Below are 17,515 nucleotides of genomic sequence, written 5' to 3'. Positions count from 1 at the left end.
GCCAAGTCAGTGCCCGGAACGTTTGCTGGGCTGGGGCGGCTGTGGGAGGGCTCCGTGTCCTCTGCCCCTGCAGCATCCTTGGGGCTCTGCCTGGAGGTGGAGGATGGTCTCACTGGCAGAGGCCACTTAGGGCCCTGCCCGAGTCTGGTCCCCACCACCCTGTTCCAGAGCCTAAAGGCCAGCTGAGCTGTGCCTGTCTTTAGACAAGCTTCCACCAGGTGGGGGGGGGGGGGTGCAAAACAGAACAAGGAGGAGGGGACACAGACGAGACCACCACATGCCAGGGGGAACAAGACACGTGTCCTCCTAGGGGAAGAGACGCTGTACCCAGGAGCCGGCAAGGGCAGTGTAACAACGAAAGAAGATGCTCTTAAAAATTAAACCAAAAAAAGGGAGGGAAAAAAACCCAATAAAGGGTGAAAGGGGGAGAGACTGGAGGACATGCTGGGAACCAGCACAAGAGCCAAGAGGGGACAGAAGCATGGAGGGGACAGGGCACGCCCCCATACAGAGGACAAGAAGTGGAGCGTGGCCTTGTGGGCCCTAAGAGGATGTCCTGGAGTCGAGGAAGTGAGTCCTCAGCCTGAAGGGACCCACTTAGTGTCCGGGCAGGGGATGGAAAAGAATCCCCCACCCCCCAGGGTCTTGGGGGAAAACGTTAGGAACCAGACAGCATCCAGCATCCAGCTTCTTACAAATAACACTCAAAGCCAGAAAAAGGCTTTAAGTTCCAAGGGAGAAAGGTTTCCAACCTAGATTTTTCTACCTGGTAAAACCACCCAAAAGGGGGAATAAAAAATAATGATGATTTTCAGGCAAGGAAGATTTTTTTTAAATGTATCTCTCCTGTACCCTTTCCCAGGAAGCGAATGAAGGATGTTCCCCAATAAAACAAAGGAGCAAATCAGGAAAGAGGAAGCCACCAAGTCAGGAAATACCTAGTCAGTGGGAACTCCCAGAATGATAGAGAAGATGATCCTATGGTCAGAGGGGCCCCAGACCTCCTGATTAGAGGAGGCAGGAAGCCCTTCACGGTGAGATTCATGCACAACCAGCAGAGTGCACAGGAAGTGCCAGCAATAGGTATACAGACAGCTTACCAAACAGAAAAGAGGAATCATGAACTCCAAGGAGGGGAAACAAGGCAAGAGAACAGGAAGGAAATGGCTGGGCATGATGATCACAGCACAGTTATAATAAAGAAAACGTCAACACCGATGGAACCAAAAAATAATGTGACTGTGTCAGGAGGACGGGGTGGGGAGGGCAAGCTAAATTCTTAATTTCCACATAGGAAGTCCAAGTGTAACACCTAACTCTGAAAAACCCAGTGACAGCCACGTGAGTCCGTGACTCAGGCACACAGGCAGAGCCCAGAATCCGAGTCAAGAGTGACAGGGACAGTCTCTGGGGGGTTTCCTGGGGGGATTTTCATTTTTTTAAATGTCCACATTACATAATGTACATGTAGTATTTCTAAATAAAAAAAAATAGTGAAAGGACATTTTCTGAGGCCAAGTTTTTGGACCTATGTTTAAGAATGCCCGTGCTTCCTTATGATAAATGAAATGCTGCAAAATCCTGAGATGCGACCTTGAAGGGCTGACTCTGGAATGCACTTGCCCCAGTGAAAAACACCAGCAAGCGGCCCAACTTTTCGCTCTTCTCAAGCAGGCTTAAGACCCGCAGATGCTCAGCCAAGGCTCGGCCCCACCATTCTGTGACTCTGGGTGGGAGCCGCCCTCCCCGCCTTCAGCAGCCCGTGCCCTGCAGGGCCTCCTGCTTCCCAGGTGTGCAGAATTTGGGACAGGCTCTCCATTGCACAGCATGTGCCCACACAAAAGCACACCGCAGGCCTACCACACACAGGCCAGGTGATGTGGGCCCTGAAGGGCTCCTGCGGTGATCACAGAACTGGGGACATCCCCACTAACCCCACTCAATTGTCCCAGCAGTTTAGAGCCAAAAATACCTCTGCAGTGGGGGGAAATAAAAGGAACACAGAACAGAGGGTGGCAACCTTTCAGTGTGGAGGAATCCACTTACTTTCCTCAAGTTTTCAGATGGGAAAGGGGACAGGTGGGCTGGGGCTGGTGAGGCCTGCAGGTACAGGCAGGAAACAGGAAGCCGGAACCTCATGGCTCCCAGACCAGCCAGGCTGGGTCCCTGCTGCAACCACCCAACCTTCGTACACAGTGTTCTAGGCATCAATACTGAACACGCACGAGACTGAAGTAGGGGGAGGCATCCTGAAGCAGGATCCCAAGTTACCAGAAAAAGAAGAGTCCAGGGGTCTCCTATCCACAGGTCCACATCCCAGACCCGCGGTGGATGCCTGAGACCTGGGATGGCACCCAACCCCATGCCAACCATGCTTGGCCCCACTCACACACAGGCATGGTGAGCGTTCATCTTTCCACCTAAAGAAAGCACCAAACTGCACAGCTTGTCGCTCAACTCCCCTGCGGTGCCACTCTGGCTGGGGCCTACCTGGAGCACAGCTGCTGTGTCGCCCCAGTTGGTGGGTCGCACACAGCCGATTGGCTGGACAGGGGGATGACTCACGCTCCTGTTGGAGTTAGACTCCATGACACTACTCAGAATGGTGTGAAGCTTGAAATGTGTAACTGTTTACTTCTGGAATTTTCCATTGAGTATTTTCAGAATGAAGCTGGCCTCGGGTAACCAAAACCAAGGAGAATGAAAGCAAGGATGGGGACGGCTGTGCTCAGGTACCCAGGACTCAGACGCAGAGGTGCCCACCGAACAGCACTCCACACCGGCTGAGGTGGCAGAGCTTGGTGATCTAGTCGAGGCTCCAGCCGCTTTCTATGTTGCATAATAAAACAAAACTGCCCCGCGTTGCCGGACTTCACAAGCCACTTTCAGTTCTGATGCCCACACTGGGGCAATCCAGAGAAGCCCTGAGAAGCAGCTTCTAGAACCCGCCCTCTCCCGCTTGTCTTTATCCCCCACCCACTGACTCTCTGTGCAAATCTGGAGGTTTTCTTAAATCTGAGCTCTGAGGAGGTGGCTTAGCCTGGCCTCCGTTTTTATAAGGCGTGGAAAATGATTAACCAACTCACTCTTTCCTAAAATCACTTCTTTACAAGAAAAAGAAAGGTCAGAGTGCTGCTAAAGGTCGCAGGATTTGTTTCAAAGATAACTCATTCATTTGCTGGGTGGAGTCCATCAGGGCAGGAGAAAACCCAAACCACCCCAGCGCGCAAAACCGCAGGCCGAGCAGCCAACCTGGGGGCAGGGAGCCAGCGGGCCGCGGCGGGGCCGGCGGGGGCGGGGCCGGGGCGGGGCCGCTGCTCGACGGGGGCGGAGTCCCGCAGGCCCGGGGACCTGTGGAAGCCGCGGCTCCCGCCCAGCTGCGCCAGGGAGGAGCCGACTCTGGAGGTCCTCCAGCCGCAGTGACGCGGCGGCCAATGGGGAAGGGCGAGGCGAAGGCGCACCAAATTAGGAAAGTGCTGGAGCGGCGGCCCGCCCCGCGCCTCGGCCCTGGGAGGCGCAGCAGAGCAGGGCATGTTTGTAAACACGCCGGCTCCGCCCCCACAAAGAAACTCAAACCGAAAAGCGCCCTGGCAAGCAAAACCTCAAGGCCAGAGGTTTCTAAGCACTGAAGTGAATTCCGCCGCACTAACACAAACATGTCAACAAAGGTCTTCTAACACTTAAAGGGTCACATGCGAGAGCAGAACCCACGTCCCTAGTTTCACCAGGTGCCCAGGAACCCAGTCCCAGCCACTTGGGCTCAAAGAGAACTTGATGGCAACCTAGGGGCAGTGACTGGGGGCCACTGACCCTCCCAGCTCCAGCAGGAAAAGCAAGCTACACACCCAGAGCTGCTTCCACCTGGGACTCAAGAGCTCCAGCCAACCAGAGCTTCCCTGTGCCCAGCAAATCGCCTCCTTTACAACCACCCGGTCCGGACAGACGCACTCCACACCCGAGGCTTCACTCCACCTTCACCAGCTGGCGGCTATTTTTATTTGGGTTATTACTGAGAAATAATTTCATTAAGCCTGCCATGTACAAACCCAAACATTTCTCTTTCTCTGAAGCAGCTTCTATTCGGCTGAATTATAAACTGATGACTAACAGCCCACACCAGTTTCAGGAGGAGGGATGAGCCCACCCTTCAGGGGTCCCTAAGTGGCGGCTGGCCTGGCTTCCTCTGGACAGGGAAGGCCCTTGCTGCCCACTGGAATGCAGCAGAGGCAGGCTGAGACCACGAGATCACCGTATCTGAGCACCTGGAGCAGGAGAAACAGTCTCGGTTTTCGCTCCGTCAGCTGCTTTAAGGGGATTCTGAATCAAGATTTCAGTCCATGTGTGGTTCTCAACACTTCTGTTGAGATGAGTGTCAACACCACACCCTGCCCACTGAGTGTACAATCCAGTGGTTTCAGGGAGTGCCACTCCACCGTGTTCCTGTCCCGCCCCCAATGGTAGTGGATGCCCCTCCCTTCACCCCAACCAGGCAACCACGGGCTCACATGCAGCCTCTACCGCCTGTCCTGACCCCTCTGACTAGTGAGTCACACACCTTGTGGCCTTTCATGTCCAGCTTCTCTCACTGGCCTCAGGTTTTCAAGGTCTGTTCACCTGTACCAGGTGTGAGTGCCTCAGGCCTCTGCCTGGCCAGGTGAACTGCTTATCCTACCGACAGGTCACACCCTGACCACTTGGCTGCTGCCTGTCTGCAGTGTCTCCACTTTGGGGTTGTCGTGAAGAGGGCTACCAGGAACACTGGAGCTTAGTCACTGTGTGGTCGTGACAGTGCACTGCTGGGTCACCTTTTTAGAGAACTGCCCAACTGTCTCTACAGAGGCTGCCTTAGGTTTCAAGCTGTCATTTTTTATCTGCGTGTGACCGACACACACACACAGGTAAATGTGACAGCATGGTCACAGCGCTCGACAGTGAGACCTGGGAGGGCAGCCGGGACTGTATGCAAGCCAGGTGTCTGAAGGGACAAAGAAGTCACATCAGGGTTCAGGGGCTGGAACAGCCCACCACCACCGAGAACTGCGAGGCTGGTGCTGGCTTCGCAGATGGGGACCCGGCCTCGTCAGGCTGCCATGACCTGCCCCAGGCCACAGTCACCACCGTGTGGCTGGGGCCACACTCAGAGCCCGGACCCGAGCTCTGTGGTGGCCACCTCCAGAGCTACCTGGAAGAGAAAGGCTCACCCCTCTCTGACCCTGGAAACGAGGACTCCCATCAACTCAAACGCAAGTGACCGCCCCCTGCGAAGACTTTCAAGGTAGAACAATGGGACGTATAAGGTGCCCATGTGGAGTAACTGCTGGGGAATCCGGCCCTCAGCGGCTGCAGAGGACAACATGATTCTTGGAACAGACCTTGAGAGGTGTGGGGTGCAGCCCACAGGGACTGCCCAGTGAGGCTGGCTGGCAGGAGGGACACACGTGCGGGGCCTGAGGGTCGGCACTAACTGGCTCTGCAGAGTGGGTTTCCAAGTGTGGACCACAGTGTCCTGAGAGTCCAACACCCACAGTCACACCACTTCCAAGCAATACCGGACACTGCCAGCACCCCAGTGGGGCCACCTCTGCTGCCAGTGCAGAGCAGAGGAGGCTGCGGGGGCTGCGGCAGGAACCACGGCCGCTGCACCAGCCGCACATGCCCCGCACCTTCAGGCAGACACATGCGCAGTAGAAGGTAAAGCCGCTGCGTTTAGGCGGGTCGCTGATGGAAGCACTAACTCTTGGCCGTGTCCACGCTTTGGGGTGTCCTGCATGGGGAGACAGGCGCACGCAAAGGGCCTGGGCTGGGTACGGCGCTGATGGCTGTCCCCAGAAGGATTTGTATCCCTAAGGTGGGGGCTACACTCAGAGTGCGCGTGGGTGGTGTACCCCGAAACCTGCCCCTGTGCTTTAACTCCGTATCATATCATCTGATAACAATTAGTTAATTTCAATCACTTCACAAAAAATTTCAACGAATGAAGTTTAGAAAAACAAAACTCATCAACTCCTGGTGAGCAAACATTACTTTAAAATGTGTCCACAGTGATATCAGCCAAATCATATTGCTACATCGTGTGCACGTACAGATATGCCAACAACGAATCCCATCCTTATGTATGACTACAAGGCACCAATAAAAAATGTAGAAAGAAAAAAATAAAGAATATGTCTCAAGTTAAGAAAACAAAAACAGAAACCATTTTCAATGTTCTTTGGTTTCATTTTTTAAAATCGTCCTTGCGCTTGCTTTGACAGGCCCTGACACGGGCAGCATCAAGCCGGACGACAGGGGGCTAGGCAGGCCCACTGCCCATGCAGGGTTGGCACAGGAGTGCCGCTTACCTGATGGTGCCAGTCGGGGAAGGGATGGGGCTGACCAGGCTTCGGAGATCCGGCTCCGGAATGTGGATCTTCAGCGGGGAGATCTGGGGGTAGAGTGGCCGGAGGGGAGACGCCGGAGCCTCTTCTTTATGGTACAGGGAGGTGAACTGGATCTTGATGGCCGTGCTGGGGAATCGGAAGGTGCACCTGCAACGGGTGGAGAGCAGTGGATCAGGCTCAGGGTCCCCAGGGAGGAAGCCCGCCCCGGAGGGGCCGCTCTTGGTCACTGTGGCTGGAGCCCACCGCCCTCACGCACTGCAGTCCACTCTGCGCCCCGAGTGGCACACTCATGCTTCCCTTAGGACACTTTGGAATACAAACGTGGCTTCATCCTGACACAGCCTGTCTTCTGACTGTGCGTGAACTCCAGAAACCCCCAGGCAGATGTGATGAGCCATCGCCTTCCGGACGGGCACAGCCCCTTCCCGCCCACCAGGCAGCCACCGTGATGCCCACCACCCATGGAAAACAACTGAAAGGACACGGTGACGTTTGCAGACGTTTTATGGATAGGACTCCCTGAGGCCACTGGAAGGTATGATGCAAGTGTCCCCTGGGAGTGAGCGTCAGGGACCCGGAGCTTAAGGGGCTGTCTCGCCGCCAGCTCTGGGCTGGACACCTTCAGCCCTGGTTTTCCTACAGGAGCAGCCACGTGCAGACGAATCCTAACCTGGAGCAGAGTGAGGTGCCTCCAACGCCCGAGGCCGCGACAGGCACGGCCCACAGCTCTCTCTGGAACTCCTGCTTACCAAACCTGGGCGTTCTTTACCCAGCACGCCTTCTGATTCCTGAACCGAGAATCACCAACAAGCTGCGGACTGGCGTGCCGCTTAAAAAATAAAAAGAAGGCTGCTGCCCGCCACCCGGACCCTTGCTCCTCTGCTGGAGGCCAGTGGCCCCGGACAGCGGACAGAGCGCGCTGCCTGGTGGGAAGAAGACACTGCTGTCGCGTTCTGCGTGGGAGCCGTGGCCCCTCGCCGGGGCCAGTTCTTGTCGCTGCTTGGCCGTTGAGACTCAGGGACGTGGGGAAGGTCACTTCATGTGGCTCTGGTCCTGGGATCTGTCTGAGAGGAGCCCACTCCACCTCACTGACAGACGCAGACACAGCGCACTTCAGTTCAGACACAGAAATTCCGAGACAGAGAAGGGACCTGGACGCTCCGAGGAGGGTCTCACTCAAGGAGCAAGTGCCCCTCCTCAGGCTCCTCCTCCTCCCCGTGGACACAGGGCTGGCTCTCCAAGGAGGTGAGCTGCAGAGGCCTGGGCTGGGGACACGGACACAGGCAGCCACAGGGCACCGGGCTCTGGAGAGAAAACAGGGCTGATAAACAGCAGGACCATGAGGCCCCATGGGCGTGGAGACCTGCCTGTGGCCCAGAGAAGCAAGGAGCCCTGTCCACCAAACCCCGAGCCATTGGGAGCCAGTGGCCTGAGTGCCCGGTCTCCAGTGAGAACAGCCCAGAAGGAGCAGGCACCGGGGGAAGACCACCCGAGGGCGCAGAACCAGGCAGCAGAAGGCACCCTGACCAGAGACCAGAGGGCACTGCATCTGCCCACCAAGGGCAGCACCGCAGAGCCTGTCCAGAGACGCTGGCTTTGAAAACGTCCTGTCCTGCTGCCACAGTGGCTGCTCAGTCAGACATACATCTGCCCAACAAAAGACGACATTTCTCTGCCTCTCTGGTACCCTCAAGATTATGTGCTGGCCAACTGGATGCAAACGGACTGTGCCTTGCAGGGAATGGAGTGTTTTCTTCACTTCTCCCCTTCCCAACAGGCAGACTGTGGGCGTGATGACTGGAGCTGGAGCAGTCACAGTGGGTCATAAGTGGACAATGGGTAACGGTGACATACTAGAAAGCGCCAGGTTGTACCACATCAGCTTATATCAAGACTGTTACATGAAAACAAAACAAAACAAAAAACTTCACTCTTGTCACAAAACTAAACCTACAACCTAAGTTGGAAGAGTTCAAGAACATGACACAAAGCCCCAGGAACAGGAGATGTGCAAAAGCTGGAGAAGGTCTGCCCCAGTGCGGAAAGGTAACCGCTTCCATCTTGGAAGAGGGCCAGGGTTGTGGGATGAATGATCATGGGAATTTAAAAATGGAGAGGTCACATGGCCCAGCCGCTGGCAGGCTGCTGTCGGCATGTGGAGATGGATCTGCAACGGGCGCGGAGAACACCAGCCAGCTGAGAACAGGCGGGACAGAGAGGTACACAGCCAAGAAGGGGTGTCACGACCCTGGGCCCAGATGATGTCCCACCTCCCACACAGCAGCCCCAAGCAGGGGCGGAGGAGGAGAGCCAGGTCCTCGTCTCCTCTACCAGGAAGCCAGGACGCCCCAAACGGGAGGAGGGCAGAAGGCAGCAGACAGCGGGAGCGGCACCAAGGAGCCCCAGGGCAGCGGGCTCTGCACGGCTGTCTGCAGCCCGTGTCGCTGCTTGCTTAAACCATACGCGCTGATCAGTCCATTAAACAAAAGAGGGTGAGAACTTTCGTCAGAGGCCAAAAGAACTTAAAAACCGAGCCGGACTCCAGCTCAGTCCTGTGGCCCCGCCCCGTCTGGGCCAGATGCCTGGGAGAAGGACAGGCACTGCCCTGAGCGCGGCCACCCTCGGACCTGCCTGCAGCAGGAGCTCCCAGCTGGGGAGGTCCGAGGGCGTAGGGCAGGGCAGGCTCCAACCCCGGGGTCGGACCTCTGAGTGGGACGTGGGTGGGTCGCTGAGGCAGGTGACCGCTGTCCACCTGCCACTTAAAGCCCAGATGTGGCTGTGCATCTGGCAGCCTCAGGGGCGGATCTTTCTGCAGGGCCGAGGTGGGTCCTGAGCTGTAAGTTTTTAACATCAAAATTCTGTTAATTTTATCATCTAATAAATGTAGCTATCAAGGACGGTATTTTAAAATTAAAATATTCCAGGGAGCCGGGTCCAGCCTCTCTCCCACCGGGCCCTGCTGTGGCAGTCCCTGCACCTGCCCTGGGTCTCACCATCTTGGTACGTCACTGTGACTCACACGGGACATTTCCAAAGCGACACATGAGAAGACGAGGAATCAGTAAGGGAATTAGGGAAGGGCTCTGGAGTTTGCCCCAGACCCACATTGTTTGGGGGACTTTTCAAAACACTGTATTCCCTTTGTTTTATTTTACCAATCTGCTAGAACAGTCTAGGCCGCCAGAGATCTGCCTAGAGGGACGTGCGCGCAGACCACAGCGCGTGCCCCTGGTGGAGGGCGGAGTGCCACTCGACGCCTGAAGCACTGAGACCCGGGGACGTGCAGCACCCCTCACGGGTTCCGTGGGAATTCAGGTAAAGATTCCTGGCAGGGAGCGGGAGGCGCACGCAGTGCCTCACGCACACCGCGCTGCCCGATGCTGCTTGGCAGAGGAACTGTACAACCACAGACACGAAATGATGTACCCCGTCTGTGTACGGTGGATCAGAATGCAGTCTGCACAAATAAAAAGAAATAAAGATACGTGAGAAATCTAAAAAAAATGTCTCCAACAGGCTGGTACGGGGAGCCTGCGGACCACTGCAGCCACGCAATGGCTGGGACCACTGGGCCTGAGCAGACGACCTGGTTTGAGAAGGGCTGTCAGACACCTCAGGGGCCACTTGCTGGCCGATCCAGCCTCAGTATGGCTGGAGGTCGCGGAGGCCAAGCGCAGGGCCCAGTGGGGCATGAGGCCAGTGCTCCTCTGCTTCGTTTCTTCTTGTGACCGTACAGGACAGGAGGGGAGTAGCGTGGATGCATCCCCGCTGGCCTCTCTTACTTCTTATTTCGTTTAAGATGCGGAAGACGGGAACGGGAAGAAGCCGCCATAGGACCGGAAACGGGCTTCAGCTGTTCTGTGTGGAGCAGAGAAGTGCTGGCTTGTCCTGTCCCGTGCAGGGCCCAGGCCCCAGGCCCCAGAAAGGCAGAAAGTGGTCAGGCCAGGGCACCCAGGGCTGGACACAGCCAGTGTGGCTCAGGCCACCAACAGCCCTTCCAGGACCCATGGTCCCCGTGCCAGTGTGTTCTGCATACACCAGCCAATGGCTTTCCTGGGAGGGTCCCTTTCTGGAAGAGGCTCTTTCCGGGAGGTCTGAAATCAGAACGCCAAAGGCACGCGGGCAGGTGGGGTGGGGGGTGGTGTCTGTGTTTGCAAGAATTCCCAAGAAAAATAAGGCTGTTCAGGAAATGGCTTTGAAAGGCCCTTACATACAAAATCCCACAGCAAGGAATCATGACAATCTTAAATGTTTTTAACCCAGAATGTCTTCTGTTAAAGAACACCCTAAGATGAGTCAAGGTGGCTCTGGCTGTAGGCACCTGTTATGATGCTGGGAAGCCACCCAAAACAGCACAGAGATACCAAGGGCAGAGGGAGCGGCACAGCAAGAAGGCCTGAGCACGGCGTTGGAAGCAGGAGGAGCAGGAGGCCAAGAGCCCCGGCTTTGGGCGGGCGGGGACACTGCTCCCGATTGTCGCCCTGATCAGGCTGCCCATCTGCCAGGCCAACATGCTGGCAGAAATGCAAGCGGCCCCTCCCCAGGATGCGGACTGTGTGGGCACGCGCGGGACGAGAGGAGCAGTGCTTCTAAAGCATGTGCCACCTGCCCTCTCAGGAGGGATACCGCAGGCGACTGTCTCCAAGTCCAGCTGCGGGGCTTCCAGGTCACTCCTAGAGCCTCTCCTGGGGGAGTCACAGGGACTTCCACCCCGGGGACTCCCGTGTGACTAGGGTGGCCCGGGACTTGCATGGCCCCAGAGCGTGTTCTTGGGCAAGTCTGTGGCACTGTGAAGCCCGGCAGATCCAAGGTGAAGTGCCGACGGGCGCTAAGACGCCTGCCTCTGCCTGCCGGCCCCAGGAGAAAGCCCCCTCCTGCTGTTCTTGAAGAAGATCCTGAAGGTCAGAGAGCAGGCCAGGAAGGCACTCCTCCCCATCCACCCTGGAGGCCACAGGACAGGGAGATCCGTGGGGGAACCTGGGCCCAGTTAAATGCAGGGCATCCAGGCAGGGCAGCCACAACACAGGTGTCCTTCCCAGAGACAGCCTCATCCTTCTACAGGGATTTGTCACAATTAAGACAATGTTTCCCACCCCCAGCCCCAAATCACTGTGTATGTACCTCAAACTCCCAGGCTTTACAGTTTGGAAAACAAATTTGCTTAAGGCACACCGAGGATCGGCAGCTGGGTGAACGGAGGAGCCATCAAAGTCCTGGCCTCCTGAAGTTCAAGTCCGAGTGGAATTCAGCCTGCTAGAACGACCTCCTGTGCTGCGGGGCTGCAAAAGGACAGAGACGGGCTGAGCCCAAGTGGGACTCTCAGGCAGCTGCCGGGCACCGAGAGATGCTGGAAGCTCGCTGCGAGGAGCAGACCCGGCGCTTTGCTCTTGCCTCTGGGCCGATTTAAAGAAAATACTTTTAAAAGTCCAAATGGCTTAATCTAGAGATCTTTAAGTGCCACCCACAGGAATTCAATTTAATCGTCACTCATGGGCACTAAGAGCCAGGCAGGGTTCGTCTGAAAAGACACACGTCCCGCCAGGCGCCTCCCAGATCCAGCTCCCTGGCGCCCTCCCCACGCCGGCCAGGGCTCCTCCCGCTGGGGCAGGTTCTCTCTTCCCCATAAACGGAGGCTCCTCCAGAAAACCACACGACACACCAGGTGGCTCCCGCAGCTGGTGCACATGGGAAGGAGGCCTCAGGTGCATTTCTTCTGGGAATTTAAAGTCCACTGGGAGGGAAATGTGTGTGAACATTACCAGCACAAGGCAGGAGAGGTGGAAGCCACGCAGGGGCAGCCCAGCCAGGGCAACCGGAGGACAGCTGGTGGAAGTCTGTGCTCTCCAGACGCCCAGGAGCCACAGAGAAGCACAGGCCTTTCTGATCCTGGGTTAACTCAGCCAGCCAGAGCCCAGGGGGTGTCCAGCAGGCAGGAAAGGGCGGGGGTTCTCCTGTCCAAGACACTGTGAGGCCGGTCAGTGAGGCCACAGAGGGGCTCCTTGTGAAGGGACGACCTCACACTCACTGAGCAGGCTCCCCTTCCATGTCCTGGGGACGAGGGGACGAGGGACGGCACGCTGGCCGAGGAGGGCCAGAAGTCAGCCCTGGCCCTTGGCGCTCAGCAGAAACACTACGCTTCAGGATCACCACCAAGACCAAGAGCGCTCTGACCAGGCATGGTGATCGGAGGGGCACCTGCCGCCGTACCTGCTGCACACCTGTCCCCAGAGCCACCTGAGTGCTGCAGGCCTCAGCAACCACGACGCTCTAGTCTCTGGACCCCAGGGCTGTACTCAAACATGTCTGAGGAGGTCACCCAAAGGATCGTGTCCTCCCTCCCCACGAACCAGAGCAGGCAAAGACAGGACCTCGCGACAAGCTGCAGCTGAACCACAGAGCAAGAGAGACCACGGGCACAAGAGGAACAGGCTCGCGGCCTACTCCCTGGATTCCGGCAACTTCGAAAGGCTCAGGCCTGAGTTTGTCAAAGTTGGCCCGGGAGATGCCTCCAGGAGCTGAGGGCAGAGTGGGAAGGGCCACTGGAGAGGAGCCCGTGTCAGCACCAGGCCAGCCCGTCCTCCGCAAAGAAAGCATCAGTGTGCTCAGCACAGGACTGTCCCCTCGCCAGCCACAAGACAACGCCGGATTCCAGCCTTCCCTCCTGCCACCTCCTGGGAGCTCAGAAGCGAGCCCCGACCTCAACCACCTCATCAGGAACAGAAGGTCTTTGCTGTTTAAAAATAAGTTCCATCTGTCCAAACAAAGCGGGGACGAGTCTACATGCTCAGACGGAGCACTCCCTTGCCTTGGCCACCGCAGCCAGCTGGGTACCTTCCTAGTACAGAAAACCCAGCCAGGCCCAGACTCACCCAGGCGGTGGGCTCCCCGAACAGCTGAAGCCTGGGCAGGTAAGACAGAGCCCAGGAAGCCAGCAGTGGACAGAGACAGATGCCACCGCCCTGGCCACCCTGCTCTCCACTGCCCTGACTGCACACAGACAACACGGTGAGGCAGCCGGGCCCCAGGTGCGCTGCCAGTCAGCGAGGGAGGAAGCTGACGTCTGGCCCTGCAGCCGCGGGAGGTGGCACTGAGTCGGGGAAACAAGTTCACCTTGTAGAAAGGGTCACGTCCACCCCACGCCGTCCTAGAGTGCGGCTCCCTGGGCTTGCTCTGCAGAGACTGGTGACTGCTCCCTTTCGTTGGTTGCTGCAGCACGAGGGCAGGGTGAGGGGGCGTGCTCGGGTGCCCTGGTGCTCGGGCGAGAGCTGCTGCTGTCCCTTCAGTGGAGGGACGTCAAGCCACAGAGCGAGCACCCCACAGATCCCAGCATTCAGGGGGGAAACGGAGTCCTGAGTTAACACATGCCATGCGGAAGCCAGTAAGGGATGGACGCAGCCGGGGTCCCCTGGTGCGGTTAGGGCAGGGAAAGAGGGCAGAGGCAGGCTGCCCCACACACCCAGCAACTGACTTCGTCACGCTTTCCAGGCGGTCAGGGGCAACCTGTGAAGAGTGAGCAGAACCTGCAGGCAGCTCTCGCAGGGTCTCTGGAGGGGTGGCGGACGCCCACCAGGAAGGCATTACTGCCCATCAGCCTTGCCTCCTGCTTGTCTCCTAGAACAGAAATGTAACGACGGAGCCCAGCTGGGAGCATGGTGACAGAGGCGGTAGGGCCACACACACAACAGGGCACGGACCTCCCAGCCTTTTTACATTTTGTACCAAAACAAAATTGCCCGGCTTTAGAAATAAAGCTAAGCCCGAGCTCTTCACAACGGAAAAACAAACCCTGGGCCACGCCGAGTCTGCCAGGAGGGTGGGTGGCGTTTCGGACACAGTCTCTCACCAGCCACATGGTGCACATCGGCTCTTGCTGAACATCAGCACTACCGTCGCTTCATACGAGGGACCCAAAGGCCAAGAGCTCTCAGAAAAGAAAGCAGTTGAAAACTCAGGCCACCAAGCCACCAACCGATGGCAATTATTCTGACCAACGTCTGCTTGAAGTTGGGGAGAGAGCACGTGCCCTCAGGTCCCTGCGAGCTGTCCCACACCCCGGGTCCTGCCAGCTGGGGGAAGCCAGGTCTGAAGGAGCCACAGGGGAACGAGGGCTTCGCATGTTGCTTTCGGTAGGTCTCCAGCCCAGTGAGACGTTCAGAGGGTCCTGGAAGAAGGTGACTTCCGTTAGCTGGGAACGTCCAAGCAGCCCAGGGCAAAAGCGGCCTGAGAAGACAGGCGGAGCCAAGTGCTGCGGCAGTTCACCAGCACGCCCTTCTGCTGTGTCTGTCACGCTGGGGCCGAGGCAGCAGCACCCAGGGACCAGGGGCACCTGCCCGGTGCGAGTGGCAGACCCCGTGGTCACAAGTATGGGCACTGGGTCCCCCCTCAGCGGGTGTGCATTACTGCCACAGTGCCCCGTAAGGCGCACACCACTGTCACCTTCATCAGGCTCAGGGGACAGGGGTCTGGGTCAGGATCACCAACTGGCCCACAGTGGAGGCCAGATCTCTGATCCGAAGTGCCAGTGTGGGCCTCCTCCTTTGGGTCCTTCACAGAAGGACTGCCTGGTGTGACCACAGGGTCTCCACCAGGAGCTCGAAGCCCCATGCCAGCTCTCTGGGCAACCCAGGCTACAGAAGGCCAGAGGAGCAGCCACGGCCATGCGCCAGGCAGCGGGCTCTCCCCAGAGCAGGAGGTGCACAGGATGCCCGTGGCTCTGTGTGCCCTGCTGCAGGACAAGCGCACCTCCGTGACACTCGGGTCCAAGTCACATTTCTGAGAAAAAGGAAATGTACATGAGTGTGCACCTATCTTGAGACCCTGTGTAACGTACACAAGCAGGTGTGTAACAACCCCGAGTGCGCATGGTGTGCAAGTGGGCGGAGACCTCTGGCTGTGACCTCGGGCAAGCCTAGTCACAGGAGAACGTTCCTCTAGCCAAGGAAACTGCCAGAGCACACAGAGGCTCCACCAGCGGCAGGACCTGCGAGCGCCCGCAGGGCACAGGGTCTGGACGGGGATTGAGGATCCTTAGGGGGAACAAGGCCCCACCTCCTACATGGAGCATTGGCTTTGAGGCAAGAGGAGACTCAGGGGACCCAGGGGACCCCGAACCAAGAATTTGCCAATCCGCACACTCTCCTGCTCCACAGGACCAGAGCCCCCAGGCCCAACCACAGCACCCCTCCACCCACGCTCTTCGGGTAGCGGAAGGCTGCTGGAAGGGGCGGGGACGTGGGGAGGCCACTCTGGGCACCTGGAATGCTCACAGGGGCCACGCCTGGCAGCTTTCACTTGCTCACAGTTTCCCCACGTACCCTAGTGACAAATCCAGGGCCCTCTGCTGGCCCCTTCCACACTGCCTGCGCCCTCTGCCCTGCAGAGTGCGTCACTCGCAGGGCCCATCCTAGAGGGGGGTGGTCGTCCTGCAGGGGCAGCCACCACCCAGGTGGTAGTGAGTGAGGGTTCTTTCTTCATTTTAGGGAAAATTAAAATATGTGTAGGCTTCTTTTTCTTATTTAAAAATTACAACTGCAGCACCGTCCGCACAAAGGCCCACACGCGGATCAGCTGCCACGTTTCCTTCCCCTTCCCTGGCCCTGGAGCTCAAACCCCGGCCTCGCACATGCCAGGCGAGTGCTCTACCACGGAGCTGCGCCCTACAGCCCTTCTTATTTTTATCTTAAATTTTGAGACAGGGTCTTTCTAAGTTGCTGAGTCTGGCCTCAAACTTGTGATCCTCCTGCCTCAGCCTCCTGATTCACTTTCCTAAGGGCAAAGCCACCGCGAGGCATCTCAGTGTCCCCAGGGCATAGCCAGGGGCGCTGCTTGCTTAGCTGTAAGATGCACAACGCACCCTACTGACGTGTAATCACAAAACAAATGCACTTTCAAGGGAGAAGCTGAAAAGTAAGCGGGCAGAGGTGCTGGTGTCTCCTGCACCCCAGCGACTGTGGCCCACCCTGTGGACCTCAGCAGGCGAACACCCCCAGCACTCCCAGCTACATTAAAACAGCAACAACGCCACACGCCAGCGAGGAGGGAAGACCCTGGGCCCCCCACACCTTGGTGGGGGTGTAAGACCCCACGGCCGCTCTGCAGTTGCCTTGGAGAATGAACGTCCATTGAGGACCCAACTTGGTAACTCAGCCTGGGCTTGGTTCACCCCAGAGACACAGACTGGGGTCCTCTACAGACCTGCACATGGCTGGCTGCTCCCAGCAGCTCCCAGCGTGGCACGTCAGAAACTGGACACACTGAGCAGGGAGAGGTGGTGCCTCCACCGTCAGTGTCTTCCTCGGCACTGAAGGGCTGAGTGACCAGCGGCACAGGAGGGCAGCATGCTGAGCCTGGAAAGGTACGAGTACCCCAACAGTCTCAGAATGAGGTCGACCTGCGCCAGGTGTGGTGGCGCACACCTGTGATCCCAGCAACTTTGGAGGCTGAAGCAGGATTGCAAGTTCAAGGTCAACCTCAGCAACTTAGTAAGCCCCTCTCAAAAGAAAAAAATAAAAAGAGCTGGGGATGTGGCTCAGTGGTACAGCACCCGGGCCTAATACCCAGTGCCGAAAAGAAAAAAAGAATCATCTGGTTCAAGTCCTAAGGTTGGACCCACCCGACACCAGCCCAGAGTCGTGCCTGCGCTTCTGTAAGCATTAATTATTCAGCTAGTCACTGCAGGGATGTCAGCACGGGCGCTCTGGCCCCGCGCTCGGCTCAGAGGCGGCTGCAGATGCTCAGGGCAGGGCAGGTGCAGAGCAGGGTTTTCCTCGTAAGGCTGGCACACACCTGCTGGCCCAGGGGCCCAGGCCCACATGCACACGGCGCCCCTTCCCACAGGACACGGCCGCACACTGTCGCCGTCCTCCCCACCCCGGGAAGAGCCAGACGGGACCAGGCTGGCGCCTGGGTTCTTCCAGCCCCCACGCATGGGCCACATCAGGCTTCCTGTCCAGCGGGCTCTGCAAACGCTCTGCAGGGAGGCACCCCAGTCCTCGAGCTGCCGATGCGGGTGTGGGGCTGACCGCCCGGCCGTGCTGGGCCAGCGACGGGAGCGTGCGTGCTCGTCCTGTTCTCTCTGCTTTCCTTGTACGCACAGAGCCGGTCGTGGACGTGAACACTGCTCTGGGGAACTACAC

General features: G+C 57.8%; 1 protein-coding gene across 1 annotated transcript in view; it reads right to left on the bottom strand.

Moving 5' to 3' along the window:
* Nucleotides 1-17,515, bottom strand: part of Foxk1 (forkhead box K1) — a 51,904-nt gene that overhangs the window by 12,940 nt on the left and 21,449 nt on the right. The window contains exon 2 of the mRNA XM_047533560.1: nucleotides 6,342-6,527. Coding sequence (XP_047389516.1) covers nucleotides 6,342-6,527 — 186 coding nt within the window. The remainder of the gene's footprint in view (nucleotides 1-6,341; nucleotides 6,528-17,515) is intronic.

Source organism: Sciurus carolinensis, chromosome 18 (genome assembly GCF_902686445.1).
Source record: "Sciurus carolinensis chromosome 18, mSciCar1.2, whole genome shotgun sequence".
Classification (NCBI taxonomy): Eukaryota; Metazoa; Chordata; class Mammalia; order Rodentia; family Sciuridae; genus Sciurus; species Sciurus carolinensis.
This window is presented reverse-complemented; position numbering and strand designations above follow the sequence as displayed.